Source organism: Chiroxiphia lanceolata, chromosome 3 (assembly GCF_009829145.1).
Source record: "Chiroxiphia lanceolata isolate bChiLan1 chromosome 3, bChiLan1.pri, whole genome shotgun sequence".
Taxonomy (NCBI): Eukaryota; Metazoa; Chordata; class Aves; order Passeriformes; family Pipridae; genus Chiroxiphia; species Chiroxiphia lanceolata.
In genome coordinates, this window is record NC_045639.1 from 15,731,361 (window position 1) to 15,746,373 (window position 15,013).

At 41.4% G+C, this 15,013-nt stretch overlaps 1 protein-coding gene across 1 annotated transcript in view; it reads right to left on the reverse strand.

Annotated features, from left to right (window-relative positions):
* Positions 1 to 15,013, reverse strand: part of ALK (ALK receptor tyrosine kinase) — a 310,706-nt gene that overhangs the window by 36,270 nt on the left and 259,423 nt on the right. Inside the window, exons 10-11 of the mRNA XM_032684037.1 lie at positions 10,981 to 11,075; positions 9,460 to 9,603 (exon numbers count right to left, since the gene is read on the reverse strand). Of these exons, the coding sequence (XP_032539928.1) occupies positions 9,460 to 9,603; positions 10,981 to 11,075 (239 nt within the window). The remainder of the gene's footprint in view (positions 1 to 9,459; positions 9,604 to 10,980; positions 11,076 to 15,013) is intronic.

Sequence of the window (15,013 nt, forward strand, 5' to 3'; positions counted from 1 at the left end):
TCTGTCAGCTATCGCAGTGATTTAACATTGCAATACCCCAGTGGGCTTAGCCACCTGCACTGAAACATATGTTTAGTAAAGCAGGCAGGTAAGTGTCTTCGTTTGGAACAATAAGAAGCCATTTGGATGTCTCCAGTGAAATACCAAACATGTTCCCAAAGGTAGATGCAGGTGACCTTCAAGGGGACAATAAGCCCCAAACATGAGAGAATCAAAAAGGAAAACTAGAAGTGATAAGACCCTAGGACAGGTATAGCGTGTGCATAGTGCTGCTCTGGTTAAGCTTTACATTTCTGACTTAGTCCTTTGAAATAAATCTTGTTCCACATGTATTTGCTTACCTGACCTTGGCAAACTTCTCTCTAGACTATTACACATGTAACACACAGCACAGCTGGACCTGAAACTGGCAGCTCTTGGTTCCCACTGGGTTCCAGGGACTGGAGATCTTATTCCAAAATGCTCTTTAATGTCCCTCTGGTTCCTTAAAAGCCCTGGTCTTGCAGAAGGAGAATGTCCTTCTGCTGCAAACATTATGCCTTCGGACTTCGACCTGAGGCAACTAGAGCAGCTTTTGTGTTTCCTGGCTCTAGGACAGACGAGAGAGGGGGCTCACTTCCAGTGCAGAGGCAGAATCAGGGTAAGAGCAAACAGTGCTGGTAATTTAAGGTTAGTGAATCTGCACTAAGCTCTTAGAATCTGGCTTTCAAGAGCTTGAGAGAATGGGGAATGAAAAAACACAGGTATGTTATGCCAGGGAGTATTATATAAGGAACCTGGAGATGACTGAGCAGAGGAGGTGCTATCTTATATTTCAAAAGTGGTCCTGTTGTTTTTGATACAGTCATGTATACAAGATTGTCTGTAAAGCAGCTGCTTCAGTCAGTGCAGGCATGCATATTTACTTGCTCTATGGTACCGATGGTAGACAAGAATGGGAAAAGATGTGTTTCAGAACTGGCAGAGCTGGGTAGTGACCTTTGCCCAAAACACTGCAAGAGGAAGTCTGGCCCAAGTGAAGTCCACGGGGAGACTGCACCTAATATAACCAGCAGGGATTTTGCTAAAACCTACAGCCAGGTGTTGCACGATCTCCTCATCTGTCATTGCTGCATTAACTTGCAAACAGTCCTCCTCCCGTTTATATATACTGGAAGCCAGTCCAACATGTAACAGCTTTGTCACTGAATTAAATGGGACAGGATATGGCACAGGAAGAAGCTGCCCCTCATTTCAAGATAGTTAGGACAGATGGGTCTTAGTTACAATTCTGGATCCAGACTAAAACTCCTGCACTTCCCCCCCTCCGCTCTCTTACACATTTCACAGAGCCAGCCCTCAGCGTGCATATATAACAGTAGCCCAAGATCTGAAAGAGCTAACCCAGTAAGAAAACAGGGTACTGACTGCCTTAGATAACCCACCATTCCTTTTTAAAAGTAAGATTTCACTCCCTGTAAAGTATTGATTTTCTCTTGATTCTAGAAATGACTGCAGCACGTCTTATGAGCTCAGAGAGAGCACTTCTACAGGTTGCTGCATGCCACAGCAGTTTACAGTAATTCAGTTTGAAGCATTATTTTGATCTCCAAAGACTAAAGCAGCAGCACTGAATCGAAAATCCTTAAGCAGCTTGGTGAGAAGCACAGATTTTTTCCATCTGTGCACAACTGTGGTCTGTCGCATACGGCACAGCACATCTCTCCTTCCTTCTGCTGCGTGCGACAGGCTAAAACTGCTGGCACCTCACACTCACACCATGGGAAAAATAGCAGGACTCTCCAGTCTAAACCTTCCCCCCAAAAACTTGCAAATTATGGAAATTTGCCCAATTTCACACAAGTTACAGATGTCTAGTTTCCAGAAACAGCTGAGCATTCCCACGACAAAACCAAACAAGTAGTTAAATGTAGGGTCCCCACATATTTCATCACTGGAAGCTGCAAGATGCTAACTGTTTTAATAACAATGCCTTTTTGAGGTGGGGGAAAAAAAGAAGATTACAGTGAGATTCCGAATTAGGGTACTACATTTCAGTGAATAATTTATACATCAGTTCATTTGACAGAATCCCCACTTTCACAAGAAACATGACTGAGGAAACATTTAGTTTCTGCCTGTTCACCCACTCACCTGCCCTCCTCAAGCTCCCTAACAAGCTCATTGGTAAGGTCCCAGAAATAACATTTTGCAAGAAATGTAATTTTGGTTCTATTAAAACAATTTTAAAAAGAATTCTTCCTTCCCAAATTTTCTTTCCAGATTAGATTTACTGATTGATGTATTTACATACACAGTCACTCAGGCAGAACAGAGTACAGCAGACATTCTAGGTTTCACACAGTTTAGCTAGATACATAAAATGCACAGCAATCAAGGTGTTGGATTTCAGCAACAGTAAAGGGGAGTGATGTCCTACTCTTGGAAAACAAAATGAACAAAACCCCACAGGACTTCAAATGACTAATTTGTTTGAACCTCTTGTTTGATGCCACTTGCAGCCTGAGGCAGCACTACTGCAGGCACTGCTGCAAATAATAACCAGCAACATTGAAGAGTGGAGCAAAGCCTAAACCATGTTTATGCTTCTAACATAGAAAGCAATTTCAATGGCAAATATACAGCACATAAACTCCGCACCACAATACAGACACAGGCATTTTAGTTATACCTCAAGGGCCTAAGTGTATTAACTGGCATTTGTTAAATCAAGCTGGTTTGAACCAAGGTTAAACTCATTCCAAACCAAAACTTCAGGGATTTGAGAAAATTGCCAACCAAGCATCATGATACTTGGTTTATTTTGGAACCTAGAATAACATGTTAGTGAAATGCATCAGTGCTTTCGAACAACAATTAGGCAGTTTGTGGAACTTGCTGCCACAACCTCTCTTCAGGACAAAAGGCTATTCCTACTTTCAATAGAGTAAAAATCCACATTAATAAGGGCTATAAAGTCTCATGCTTCAGGGGCATAAGAACCCCCGCGGCCAAACTTCTGGAGGCAATTAATTCTCTTAGCTGTTCCTCAGAGAGTTCATTTTACTTCTTCCTCTAATGCAGATGTCATCAAACTTGATGCCATGAGCAAGCAGAACGTTTGCTTCATCTATTTGTAAAAACATTCAAAAGCTTCCCTTACAATATTTGGCCAATGTGGGAAATCAGAGGCTTACAGGAAACTGCCCATCCTAATCTCACTAGCATTTGGCTGCCACTGGCACCATGGTCTGTGTGGAGAGCTGTACCTTTTACTCAGTGCACGAGCAATCTCAGTTATACATTACCAGTAATTCCAAGGTTGGTCTGTGCTGAAAGTCTGTAGGCAAAATATACTACATAACAAACATGCTCAGTGAGGTAACGAAGGACAAACCTCTCAATTTTGCTTTGGATTCTGCCATTTAACAATGTCCTGTGAGCAGTAATTTGAGATTATTACCTTTTCCAGGATTAAGTTTGCCAGAGATTAATAGGGCAGGGGGTTGAAAGACGATGGTAAATTACAGAACTAGGTTGTGTTCACAGTTGAAGTCCCTGACCTCATAAATGTGTCTACAAAATATTAGGGGGATATAAAATGATCATAGAAATTAGTGAGTCTTGCCAGCAATACCAGAACCAGTTACAGAGGTATGGCTAGACTAAAAGTAGGTCAGCTTTTCCACTACTTATGGAGTTACTATTTCTGTCTCTGTTTTCTAAATGAGGGCAGCAATGGAAGACTTGGACATGTTTTTCAGTTCAACAAGATCTGCAGTGATGACACGTATGCCAGACTGATGATAAGTATTGTTTCAAAGAAATAATCTAAAGCTTGATTTTTCTTAAGTGTCTATATAAAACAGGCATCCTTGTAAGTAATTATCTGTGGTCAGTATAACAGGGTAAGGGTATTGCTGACTTTGAACGCCTTGTTTCTTGCCACCTTCTGAAACCAGACAGTAGAAGACAACTAATTTCTTTTCTTTGTTATGTTTCACCTAAAGAGCCTTCCATAAAGGGTGTTAAGTGAGACATGCTACTAAGTTTTTGGAATTTTTTTGCTCACAATTACAAAGGATGGCAGAAATTCATGTTAGATAACAAAGACCAAAATGGGTGGAGGTGGCAAAATTATTTCAAAATCTTTTGACATCTACAGCAGTTTCTGCACAGTTTAAACTGCTGTGAGCAGCTTTAAAATTTAACTCTGAAATGTGTGAATTGCCCTGTTTATTTCATTTGCATGATTAACTCTAGAGAGCAATTATGCCAATTCGACTTTGCTATGTGTGGTGGTTTGGGCTAGGCCTTCCTTGGTGACCAGTTTGTAACCAAGGAAGGGTCCAGATTTACCCAGTATTCCCTACGATTTTTACGTAAGCCAGATTATAAGAAGAAAGGAGGAGAGGCCTTCGCTCTCTTTCCTTCCGGCGGCTTGGAGGTGCAGGTTCCCTGCTGTTGAGTCTGCCGTGTTGGGGAGCGAGGCCTGGTAGGGCCTTGTCGACCTTGGGAGGCGGAGGTTGCCGGCGATCGTACCGGAGCGACTCTCGGTTGTCCCAAGGAGAGTGGTGGGATATTTTCTTTGCTAACTCTTAGTTACTAGATCTCGGGCTACTGATTGGGATATATATATATATATATATATATATATATATATATATATATTATTTTGGTTTTGTTCCCTTTCCCTTCCCCCTTCCCCTTCCCTTGTGAAATTCTATATATTTTTAAATTGTGTATATATTTCAATTGTAACATAAGTGTAAATATATTTATATATATCACTTTAGCTGTCTCTCTCTCGTTTCGGGTTTTCTTAGTTGGTTGGTTTTTTTTTTCTCTCCCTCTTCTCCCTGAGGTTTTTGGGGGGGGGGGGGGGGGGGGGGGCTTCTGGTGGTAAGGTTTGGAGACTTGGCAGGGAGCCAGCTTCAAACCATATCACTATGTTGGTATCTGGTTGCATGCTGATTTGCTGTATTGCACCTTTGCTATTTTCAATCCTACAGGGAAAGCAAGTGTAAACACTGCAATAAAGAAATTCATACCTACATATTCTGAGATCCCACCATTGTCTCTGAACATTTTCCATCACTGTTCAGGATGTTACTTTTGTTGGGGGGAGGGCACTGAGCTGTTATTCACTGTGTTAATTGGTGCTTAATACAAAAACACAATTCTGCAGATACCTTTATTGCATTATACCAACAGTTCAGTTAGTATAATTGCACACAAAGAGCAACCAAATGTAATTTTCGTTTACTTAATACTTGCTCCGCTGTTCCTTTCAGCTCCTTCATCTGATTAACTAGTGTGACTCAGAGTTCTTCCGAGAAACAGCCAAGGAAGTACTCATAACAGGACTCTCCCTGATGGAAAAGACAAAATTTGTGCAACTACTACCTGCTGTGGGGAAGAGACCAGAGGAAAACCGTAGGCCAGGATGGATGAGAAAATGATTTGATGACAGTTTCCATGCAAGAAACCACAGTTGTACAGCAGCTGGTGGACACGCAGACAGAAGGGACAAAATAATGCTAGATTTGAGGGGAAAAAAGGTCAACCTTTCTGCACATTTCACAACATGCCATTTTTGTGCTGTGTGCCCTAACACAAATAAGTTGTTGTGGGACACATGAGAAGCTGTGACATCAAAAGAGAGGCTATTCTCATGGTATTTACAGCCTATTCAGAAACACCAGAAATCTTTAATTAAAGCTTGATTGCTCTGTGTCTTGTTATCTCCTTTCACCTACTGAGAATCCCATTTTGTCTCCTCCAGTTTCCTTGATAGTAATTTGTTTACCTCGAGTTCCTCATTACTGCTCACTGTATCTTTATATGCCTGTATTTCCCATATTCTAGCCTTGTGTACAAAAGGAAACTGCATTGGTTTGATATAAATTGGCTTTTTAATTGGTAGTTGAACAATGTTATAGTTTAAGCAGCTTTGAGTTTTACTTAAACTAATACCTAATCAATGTAAAAACAAAGCCAAAGTAAGCCTAGTTTACAACAAAATAAAGAGCACCCAGCCTTTTGTACAGATCAATCAAAATTTCAATTTCAATCAAAAATCCTGGTTCCATTAAAGCTGCTTGAATCTTCAGGTATATGCAGGCCTTGTTACAACTTTTTTGCAGGCTGCTTCTAGAATTAAGTTTCACCTGCAACATTTCAGCAAGAAGCTGGTATTTCAGCAAATAAAACATCATTAGTTAATTGAAACAGAAAGCATTTGCATTGCTCTGTGAACATCTATCTAATAATGGCCACCTTGTACTGCAAGTAACTTGAAAACCACAGGAATTCTGTGTTGGTCCTGGGCATCTAGAAACTTGAGAAAGTAACACCACCACATTGGTTGTAGCAACTTCAGGTCTTATTCTACACAGTGCATTCATTATCCCATGTGTGACACAGGACAGGGGTTAACAGATTTCTGGAAGCTTTAGAATCTTTCACATTGTGGCTGTGTTGTGTTTTGAACCTCCAGTGTACACCTCCTGGAGGCAAGCCAAGCCACAAAAAGCAAGGGCAAGGATAAAGAAGTAATTCAGTAGGTACAGGGCCTGACAGCAGAGAGGATGGGGAGGCTGGCGGTGCTGACTATCACTTCTGCTGAAAATGGATTTCCAAGCACAGGCAAAAGCAGCAGGTGTATGTAAGAGATTGTTCTCAGATACAAAGCAGCAAATGGGGGTCCCATATCCTTGAAAGCAATGGAGCTTCTTTGGATTTACTGTCAGGTAAACAAACTGGTACCTGTCTTTCAGATTGTAGTTCCTGCTGCTTAGGCTGAGCGGGCCTGGGGACTTAGGGAGGGCGTTTTATTATCCTGTTGTCTCCTTAGCTTCGGGAACACAGTTCTTTGTTTTAATATGATTTCTTAAGAAGGAAATACTATAGCGTGTGATCCATCACACAAGTCAAAGATCATATTAGCTGTAATTACTTTTGGCAGAGCTCATATTGGTCAATGCAGTCTTTGGGACTTCAGGGTGGTGCTGATGCTGTTGGTTCTCTTGCACAACAGTGAATATGTGGCCATCAAAGGAAAAGCCTTGACAGACTCAGCCTGAGGTTTCTTAAATGCATTACAGGATGCAGAAAGAAACAAGATTAAAGCTGGGTAAAATGCATAGCCCAGGGACCAAACAAGCATCTGCAGTGTTTACTGGGAACAGGCAGGGACTCGGCAACACAAAGGAAAAAGGTGGTTCAGAGCTGCAAAGACCCTCAGAAATGCAATGGCTTGCTGCTGCTTAGCTTCTCTGATTTCTGCCCTATCTACTCTGAGGGCACAAAGGGAGAAAATTGCTACAGGAGTGATTTCAAACCTCAAGGACTAGAGACAATTTTAGACAGAATATGAACAGCACAGAAGATAAAGCCCAGAAAATAGGCAAGCTGGCTTACATACCATAGGAATTGCCTTTAATTTTCACCCCAAGGTGATAAAAAATTATTTTAATTGCTCAAAGTACCTCAGTGACCTTCTCTTCTACCCTCATTCAATCTGACTCCCATTATTTCTACTATCCAGGCATTTCTTTAAATTGCATTCCTCACATAGGACAGGGAGCAGAAGAGCTAGATGATGTCAGGTCTAGTGAGAAGTAGAGAGTAACAAAACTCTCAAAGAAATCTATGGCCACAAGATTTCTAGCCCACACACCCACTTTAGATTAACTTTGAATCCAATATCTAATGTTTTTGCTGTTACTAAAACAGCAGATACACTGGAAGGAATTGTGCATGTGCCTTAGGAAACTACATCACCACCTGAGCACTGACATTCCCAAGGAAAGTCAGCCAGAATTCCATAACCTATACCTGTGTACAGATCCTACCACAAGATCCTAAGGGCAATACTGAGAGCACTTAAAAGACGACTTCACCTACAGGCAGGAAACAGATATGCAGATAGTGAAGGGAAGACATCAAAGGATCTTCAAACAGGACATAAAGATATTTTTGAAAATTATACTTTTTTGACTAGCCCAAGCTCACACATGACATCTGTAACAGACCCAGACACAACCATTAAAGCTAAAGCACAGCTCCACCCAGCCAGCATTATCTCATGTGGGCTCATCCCCTCTGACTCATTCCCTCGAGACTCCGGTCAGTGCTCCTGCACTTTTCTAGCTGTATGATGCTCAGTACATAAAGTATCCATCAGCTCCACCTGAGGCAGCTCAGCCTGCCCCACAGACTGTACCATCAGCCTCCACTGCCAGAGCTCGCTTCTGACCAAGAGAGCTCAGACAGCAGCAGCTGCCCTGCTGCAGCAGCACGGAGTGGGCTAATGCATCCAGCTTTTCAGGCAGGCTTTGAAGGCTGTGTGGAGCTTTGGGACACACTTATCAGCCCACTGTTGGGATCAGAGTTAACACAACTAGTCTGTGCAATTCAACAGTACACTGCAGGTAGGAAAGTGAGATAGAACGGATAGAACAGATGTAAAGAAGTCTCTCTAAGATGTGGAGAGAAAAGGAGGCAGCAGGACCAAATCCCTAGGCTTACTGACAAAGGAGCCATGTGTCAACCATCTGTTTTCTAACTTAAGGGGGTGGTATTTCAAATTGGCAGGTAACCAGCTAGTCCTAAGAGAGGAGCTGCACACAGTGCTGAGGGTTGCAGTTACAACAAGTGCTTCTCTCTCCAGTAGCTACCCCTCACTTCCATGGTCAGCCCTGCTCCCCCAGCTAGGAGGTCGTGGCTACCCAAATCAAATCAGAAAGAGAAGCTGAGGGAAGGAAGCAGATTCAAATGGAAATGCAGATGTAGAGCCCAAAACAGATATTATGAATATGTGGGCAAGCCTAGGAGAGGTAAGAGAGAACCATTTGGGAGACAGTGATGGGAGGGTGAGGGAAGAGAAGGGAACTCTTGCATCTGTTTGGCCCACACCACCACAGTTAAGCTGGAAAGAGGAGCTGAGGGGTAGGGGAGAATGAAATAACATTAACATACAAGACTTTTCTAACTACATAAAAATCGTATTTTTAAAACAGAGTCCAGTGCTATACTGCTTCAAATGGACAATGAAAATACTACTGAAAAAGCAAGGCTATGTTATTTTAAACCAAGCCTATATTAACTAGAGTTAGGTGTTCATGTTACCAAATGCTGAGCTCAGTCAATCTGGACAGTTCGCTTTGATTCCTGACAATTTTTATATGACCATGACACCAAACAAACTGTCTTACAGTTTAAAAGCACGTTTTACTTCAAGAGAGGTTCCCTCTGGTTCTTTCACCAGCTTGCAATCAGAATCCAAGTTACAGTTAGCAGCTACAGGTAATTTGCTTTCTAGAGCTTGTTTTGTTTTCTTTGTGAGGGACTTGGGAAAAGCTCTAAACAGAGGCTGTGGAACAAAAAAATCATATTGCATTTAGCCACATCTAACTGAGGTGTGTACTAGCTGGAAGTCTCTCCTATCTAATGACGCTTCTCAGAGCAGACAGTTACCTGCTGGACCAGAAGTGGGGGCACTGTTGAGTTGGAGATTTCCCAGAAGCTTTTGTTCCCATCCAAACTTCTTCTGGCTGCCTCTACTGGTGAGCAAATTGCTTGAGTCTGGAGTGATACCTCGAAGTGTCTTCTCTCCACTGACTAGAAAACCAGAAGTGACAGATTGGTTTATGTCTGAGGGTGACTAAGCCAGTATGTAATCCAAAACTGAAGTTAAATTAAAGGCTACAGACTTCTGTGCTGAGAATAAGATCCTGCACTCACAGAATGTAACGCTATTAAAAGGAATAGGCAGATTGACTTTCCATTGCTGTTACACAATTGAGATGAAAGAAAAACAAACAGGAATGAGTGGTAGGCAAAACAGCAAGTGAATGAAAACACAAAGCAGAAAACCAGAATATAATCTTTAGCAACTGTTATAAATTTTCTCTTTAGCCAGTGAAAGTATGTACAATCTTTTTTAATTCTAACCTGATTTTAAGATCTCTTTAGAATACTTGAACCTGAGGTATACTGCACTTATGCACAGAAAGCAAGAGGTATTACTGCATAAATGGAAAGACTCATGCTCCAGCCAACGCAAATCAACACAATACAAAGCAGATGAAACATTCTGACTGCTATTGGATGAGGAAGTGGCTTAGATATTTTCGGTCTGAACAGGGCTACAGAAGTTGTAGCTTCAAGCCTAGGAGACAAAAGAATGTACTTAAGTTCTACTGCTCAACCCAAGGTAGAAGTTTCATTTGTTCAGAGCAGCAAATCCTCCAATCCTCATGTAAGTTTTTGGTCTGAGGTACAGAATGACAGACCATTAAACACATTTACAAATTAAAGCAATTCACTATGCATGAGAATATGAAAGATGAGCCAGACACAAACATTTAATAACAATCTAAACGTGGTGAAATCTGGCATCAGAGATATAGACTGGGCACATTCTAGAGGCCAGTCAATCCCAAAGCCTGGATCAGAATCCAAATTTTTCCTCAGAGCAGTAGAGTGTGAAGATCCTAGTCTGATTCAGACTTAAACGTGTGTCAGTCCAAATAAAATAACCTCATTCTAATTTAACTGGAGTATTGTGGCCAATGTTATTGCAAAGTTAGTGTCAATCACTGGATGCCCATCTTTTCCTAGCCACAGTCCAACTGTCATTCATTTTGATAACTGTCACACTGCAAACCAGGTCATCTGGAAATCTATAATCACAGACTGGCTGCTGCATCAGCCTGGATGGAGAGGTGATGCCACTGCCTCAGCTGGAAGCTGGCTCTCCCACACCATATGTCTCACTGCCTACCTACTGCCAAACTCGGAACCCATTCACTGGTAGGCTCCACTAATAAGGTACGTACGTGAACAGGCTGCTCTGCCTAAGCACAGCTATTTCTGAAACATACTTTTACCTTTCAAGAGTCTTTTGAAGATACTGAATCCCTTCCCCGCAGTTTCCAAATTTCAATTACTCGGCAAATAAAGGACAAGTCACTTGGAGATAAAATGAAAACTTACTTGTTAAATAGCAGTCCAGACTAAGGGAGACATTGTCAAAAGCAATAATGGCATCTGATCCTTCATCCCATGAAGCGATGATCTGAAACCAAAACCTGCACGTATTGGAAAAAATGGGATTAAATTTTGCTAAAGAGATGAAATTCAGAGCTCTTCACAATTAAAGCAGTTTTTGAATGGGGGAGAAAAACTTTTCACATATAAAAATATTAAATTGACAGAGAAAGTATCTTCACTCCTAACAAGTAAAGATGATTTGAGGAGGAGAGCTATACATTAATATAGGTAGACAGAATAAAAGAATACAGCCCCTCTTCCCTCCAGAGACATACAATCTGAAGGAGGTAGAAGTGTGTTTTCTGACCACACATACACAAAGTCCCCTGGCTTCTGGCACAGATTAAAAAAAAACAACCAACCAAACAGACCCCTAAGTGATTTTATTCTCACAAGTGATTTACACCCTGAAGTGTTAAGAAAAATAGGTAGGCAGGGCTTCTGAAGTAATTTGGAGTTTCTAAAAGGAACTGGCAATCAAAGGCTGAAACCAATTTAGAAAGTATTTGGTGTTGATCCACCCTGTAGGGAGCGAAGGATATCTAACAGCCCTGGCAGTCACAAAAGAGAGGAACTGACACTGGGTAGTCCACAGGAAGAGCAGAACTCATTATCTCCTTATAGAAGCTGAGCAGGTTTGCCTTAAATCACTTCCACCCTCTCAGCTGGCTATTGCCAGGAAGTTCTGCCACTCCTACATTACCAGCAGCAAGATCACTGTAAATTCACCCTCAGTGATATCACAAGTCAACAGGAAGAGCAAAAAATAACCCATAACCAAATACTTCAAATCCGACAGTATATTGACCATGCATTAATTCTGTGCACTCAGAGACTTAGGTTTTCTCTTGGCTTAGTAAGTTCACATTCTCCCAATGCATATCTGCCACATAAAATCATAATATTCTGCTTAGGAAGGAGAACAATTTCTAAAAGCAGCCGGCCATGGCCCAGAAGTCAGATACAATGCTGAGAGGTTGCATCAAGCCTATAAATACATGAGCTGTAGAACAAGCTGCAAATGAATACAAAATATTATTTAAACCTAATTATCTGGTGTATCTTGATGTTTTATGCCAGCAGAAGTTAAGTCATTCGTGGGTCTCTTTAATGTAGATCTATTGCTGATGGGTCCTGCTCCATCTCTTAGATGTAAGTATTCAGTCAGAAGGTGAATTCTTGCAGGTGTTTTGGTTTAGACAAGAAAACCAAATACTATACAGAACATGGTATTTTGAGGAGCAGCCCTATGTATTTAGAAAGGCTTTAGAAATTCTGTCTCTTCCTTGCAGCAAGAATCTAAACACCCAGCAGAACTTATTTCCTTCTCACAGACTCTGGTCCTTTATGCATAGTACTGGGTCTAAAATATTTTCTCTCAGTATGCTATCAGTATGCTTACATTGGTCTTGTTGACTCCTGTTGTTTTTAAATACTACCACTCCTTTACCAGCAAACCAACCTCAAAACCTCAAAATTCAACTGTAGTTTCCCTGGTCATATGCATATTTACTCTGGGACAGCATGTTCCTGTGTTTTGAACATGGATTTTGACTGAGCCTCCTGACTCAGTCAACAAACATAACCAACTTCCATGTTGTTCTCAAACAGTGCAGCTTTCATCACCAGAGATGACAGTGAGGTTTGGCAAAAGCCAAAACAGACCCCAGGGATGCACATTCCTTTGAGCATATCTAGATTGAAGTGGCATCATCTCCTGCAATTGGTGTTCTTGCTAAGCTACAGGTGGCGACATGGCCAGAAAAGCTGACCCGATTACAGCGAAGACTTGAAACAGAAAAAACTCCTGTCAGCTTCTGAATGGTGTAAGGGGTTTAGAACAGAATACAGTCCATTCACAACAGAAAAGATCTGATATAGTTGCAATGTTCCTCCTTTATTTCTGGTAAGGAAAAACAATGATGCTTCAATAATGAAATTTCTCACTCTGGAGATATGCATTGGACACATGGAGAGACTTCTCTAAAACCAGCTTTTTAAGTTCTAAAGACATGAGCAGCTACCATGAAAGAGCAGGTGATTGACACAAATAATAGTGGATATGGTGAAGGAAGAGTACCCCTAACATCAGAGGAATAGCAAGATGTAATTTTCCTTGCTAAATGATCCATCTTTACCAGCTCAAAAGGTGGCAGCTCCATCCATATAAATCTGAAGATCACAAAAGTGTATTTTTTGCCTTTCCAATCCATACAAAGTGCAACTGCAGTCTGATACTGTCAGCAGTCTCACAGTTCTTAGCTGGGATACCTAAAACCCCTTGTGGGTATGTCTAAGAGGAGAACTGGAAGGAACATAAAATCCTTGGATATTAAATTGGCTTCCAACTGAATTGGCTGCCCTCCCCCTGCCTCTTTCCCTCATTTGCTCTACAGCTGACATCCCACAACACTTCAAATGAAATTACAAGCTCTAGCATAAACATAAGCTGTTCAGTTTGAGACTTGCCATACGAGACTTAAACAAAAGCTGTTGGATAGACACAGTGGGCTCTGATTTACTTTTTTCCCTGCAAGTTACTGTGCCAGCAGCAGAGATGGCTGAAACAGGTCCCGAACCACCACTGCTCACAGTCTGTTATGTTATGGAGAACCAGCAACTTGGGCTGTTAAGTACAGGCTGTAGCTCAGTAGAAGCTTCTTGTTTCCCCTTCTATGCTGCTGAAATGTCCAGGAAAAGGTAAGGTGGAAACTGATTCAGCTGCACATCTTTCAGCTGGCTGTGTCTGAAAATCAATGCCCTGCCCTGCCCACAGTGAACCTTGGTGCTACATCGAAGGGACTGCTGAAACCAAATCTGTGCTGCATTTGATCCTCAGCCTCTTTCCTGAGGGTGCACACTAAATGCCACTTGGAGACAGGGACACTTTGATGTGAATTTATGACTGTAAGGTGTTAAACTGAGGCTGGGAAATTAATTATCAAGACAAATAAGCAGTTTGTATCTGTCAGCTTTTCCCTCCACTTCTGCAGACTTTAGCTCAAGGAACATAAAAGAAGACATACTTCTGCAAAGACTACTATGCACCCTCCTTGTACCTCCAGGCAATGAAGCACTTCTAAAAATAGCTTCAGGCAATTTCCTTGGTAGAACCTAAGGTTCGTGCCCCAAGATGTTATGCTTTGATGCACTTCTCATGCCATGCCTCTTCAGACAATAAAGGGTTGTTCTTACGAGAACTACCAAATGTTTAGCTCCTAAGAAGTTGAAGGCATGATACAAACCAGTATTTCCCAGTTGCCATCTAACATACCCATATCAGAACGCAATAGGTTGCATTTTACTTCTATTTACAGTTCATTCAAGTTAAGAGTGAGCCTTGCTGATTTCACCTGCAGGAGCACTGGGACCAAAATACTCAAGAAATTTCCAGAAGTTCACCAGGGATGAAAAAAAAGACAGAAATCCTTCCAAAATACAAAAATCGTGTGAATGCTAAACATTGTTAGGACCATCAGTGCTGCTTTGCTTGTCTATTAATCTTATTTTTTCCTAACAGAAATGCAGTTCAGTACAAACCTTCTCTTGAGACCAGCATTTCTGCAACAAATAGTTCATCATTTTATCTTCTCCAGTTTAATGCCACTATTAATTTAGAAATATGATGTCTTTCAAATTCCATTGAAACAAGATCATCAGTTAACCAACATTTCAATCACTAGCTTTGGTGATTTTAGCTTAATGGGCTAATTAAGGGAAATTTAATCAAAACTGAAGATGGAAATGTCACACATCAGTGATATGGAAAAAACCCCACAGACAATCTCGTTCCCTTGCCCCCTCCTTTTTTTTTTTTCTTTCCGTTTGATCCCTGAAATCAATGAAACAACTCCCTTTGACTTTGGTGGAAGCTGATACTGAAACACCAGAAGCACATGTTATTGCAGTGACTCATTACCACACTGGAGGTGGCAACGCCTCACTGGTATTTTTGAACAGATCAAAGTGGGAGCTG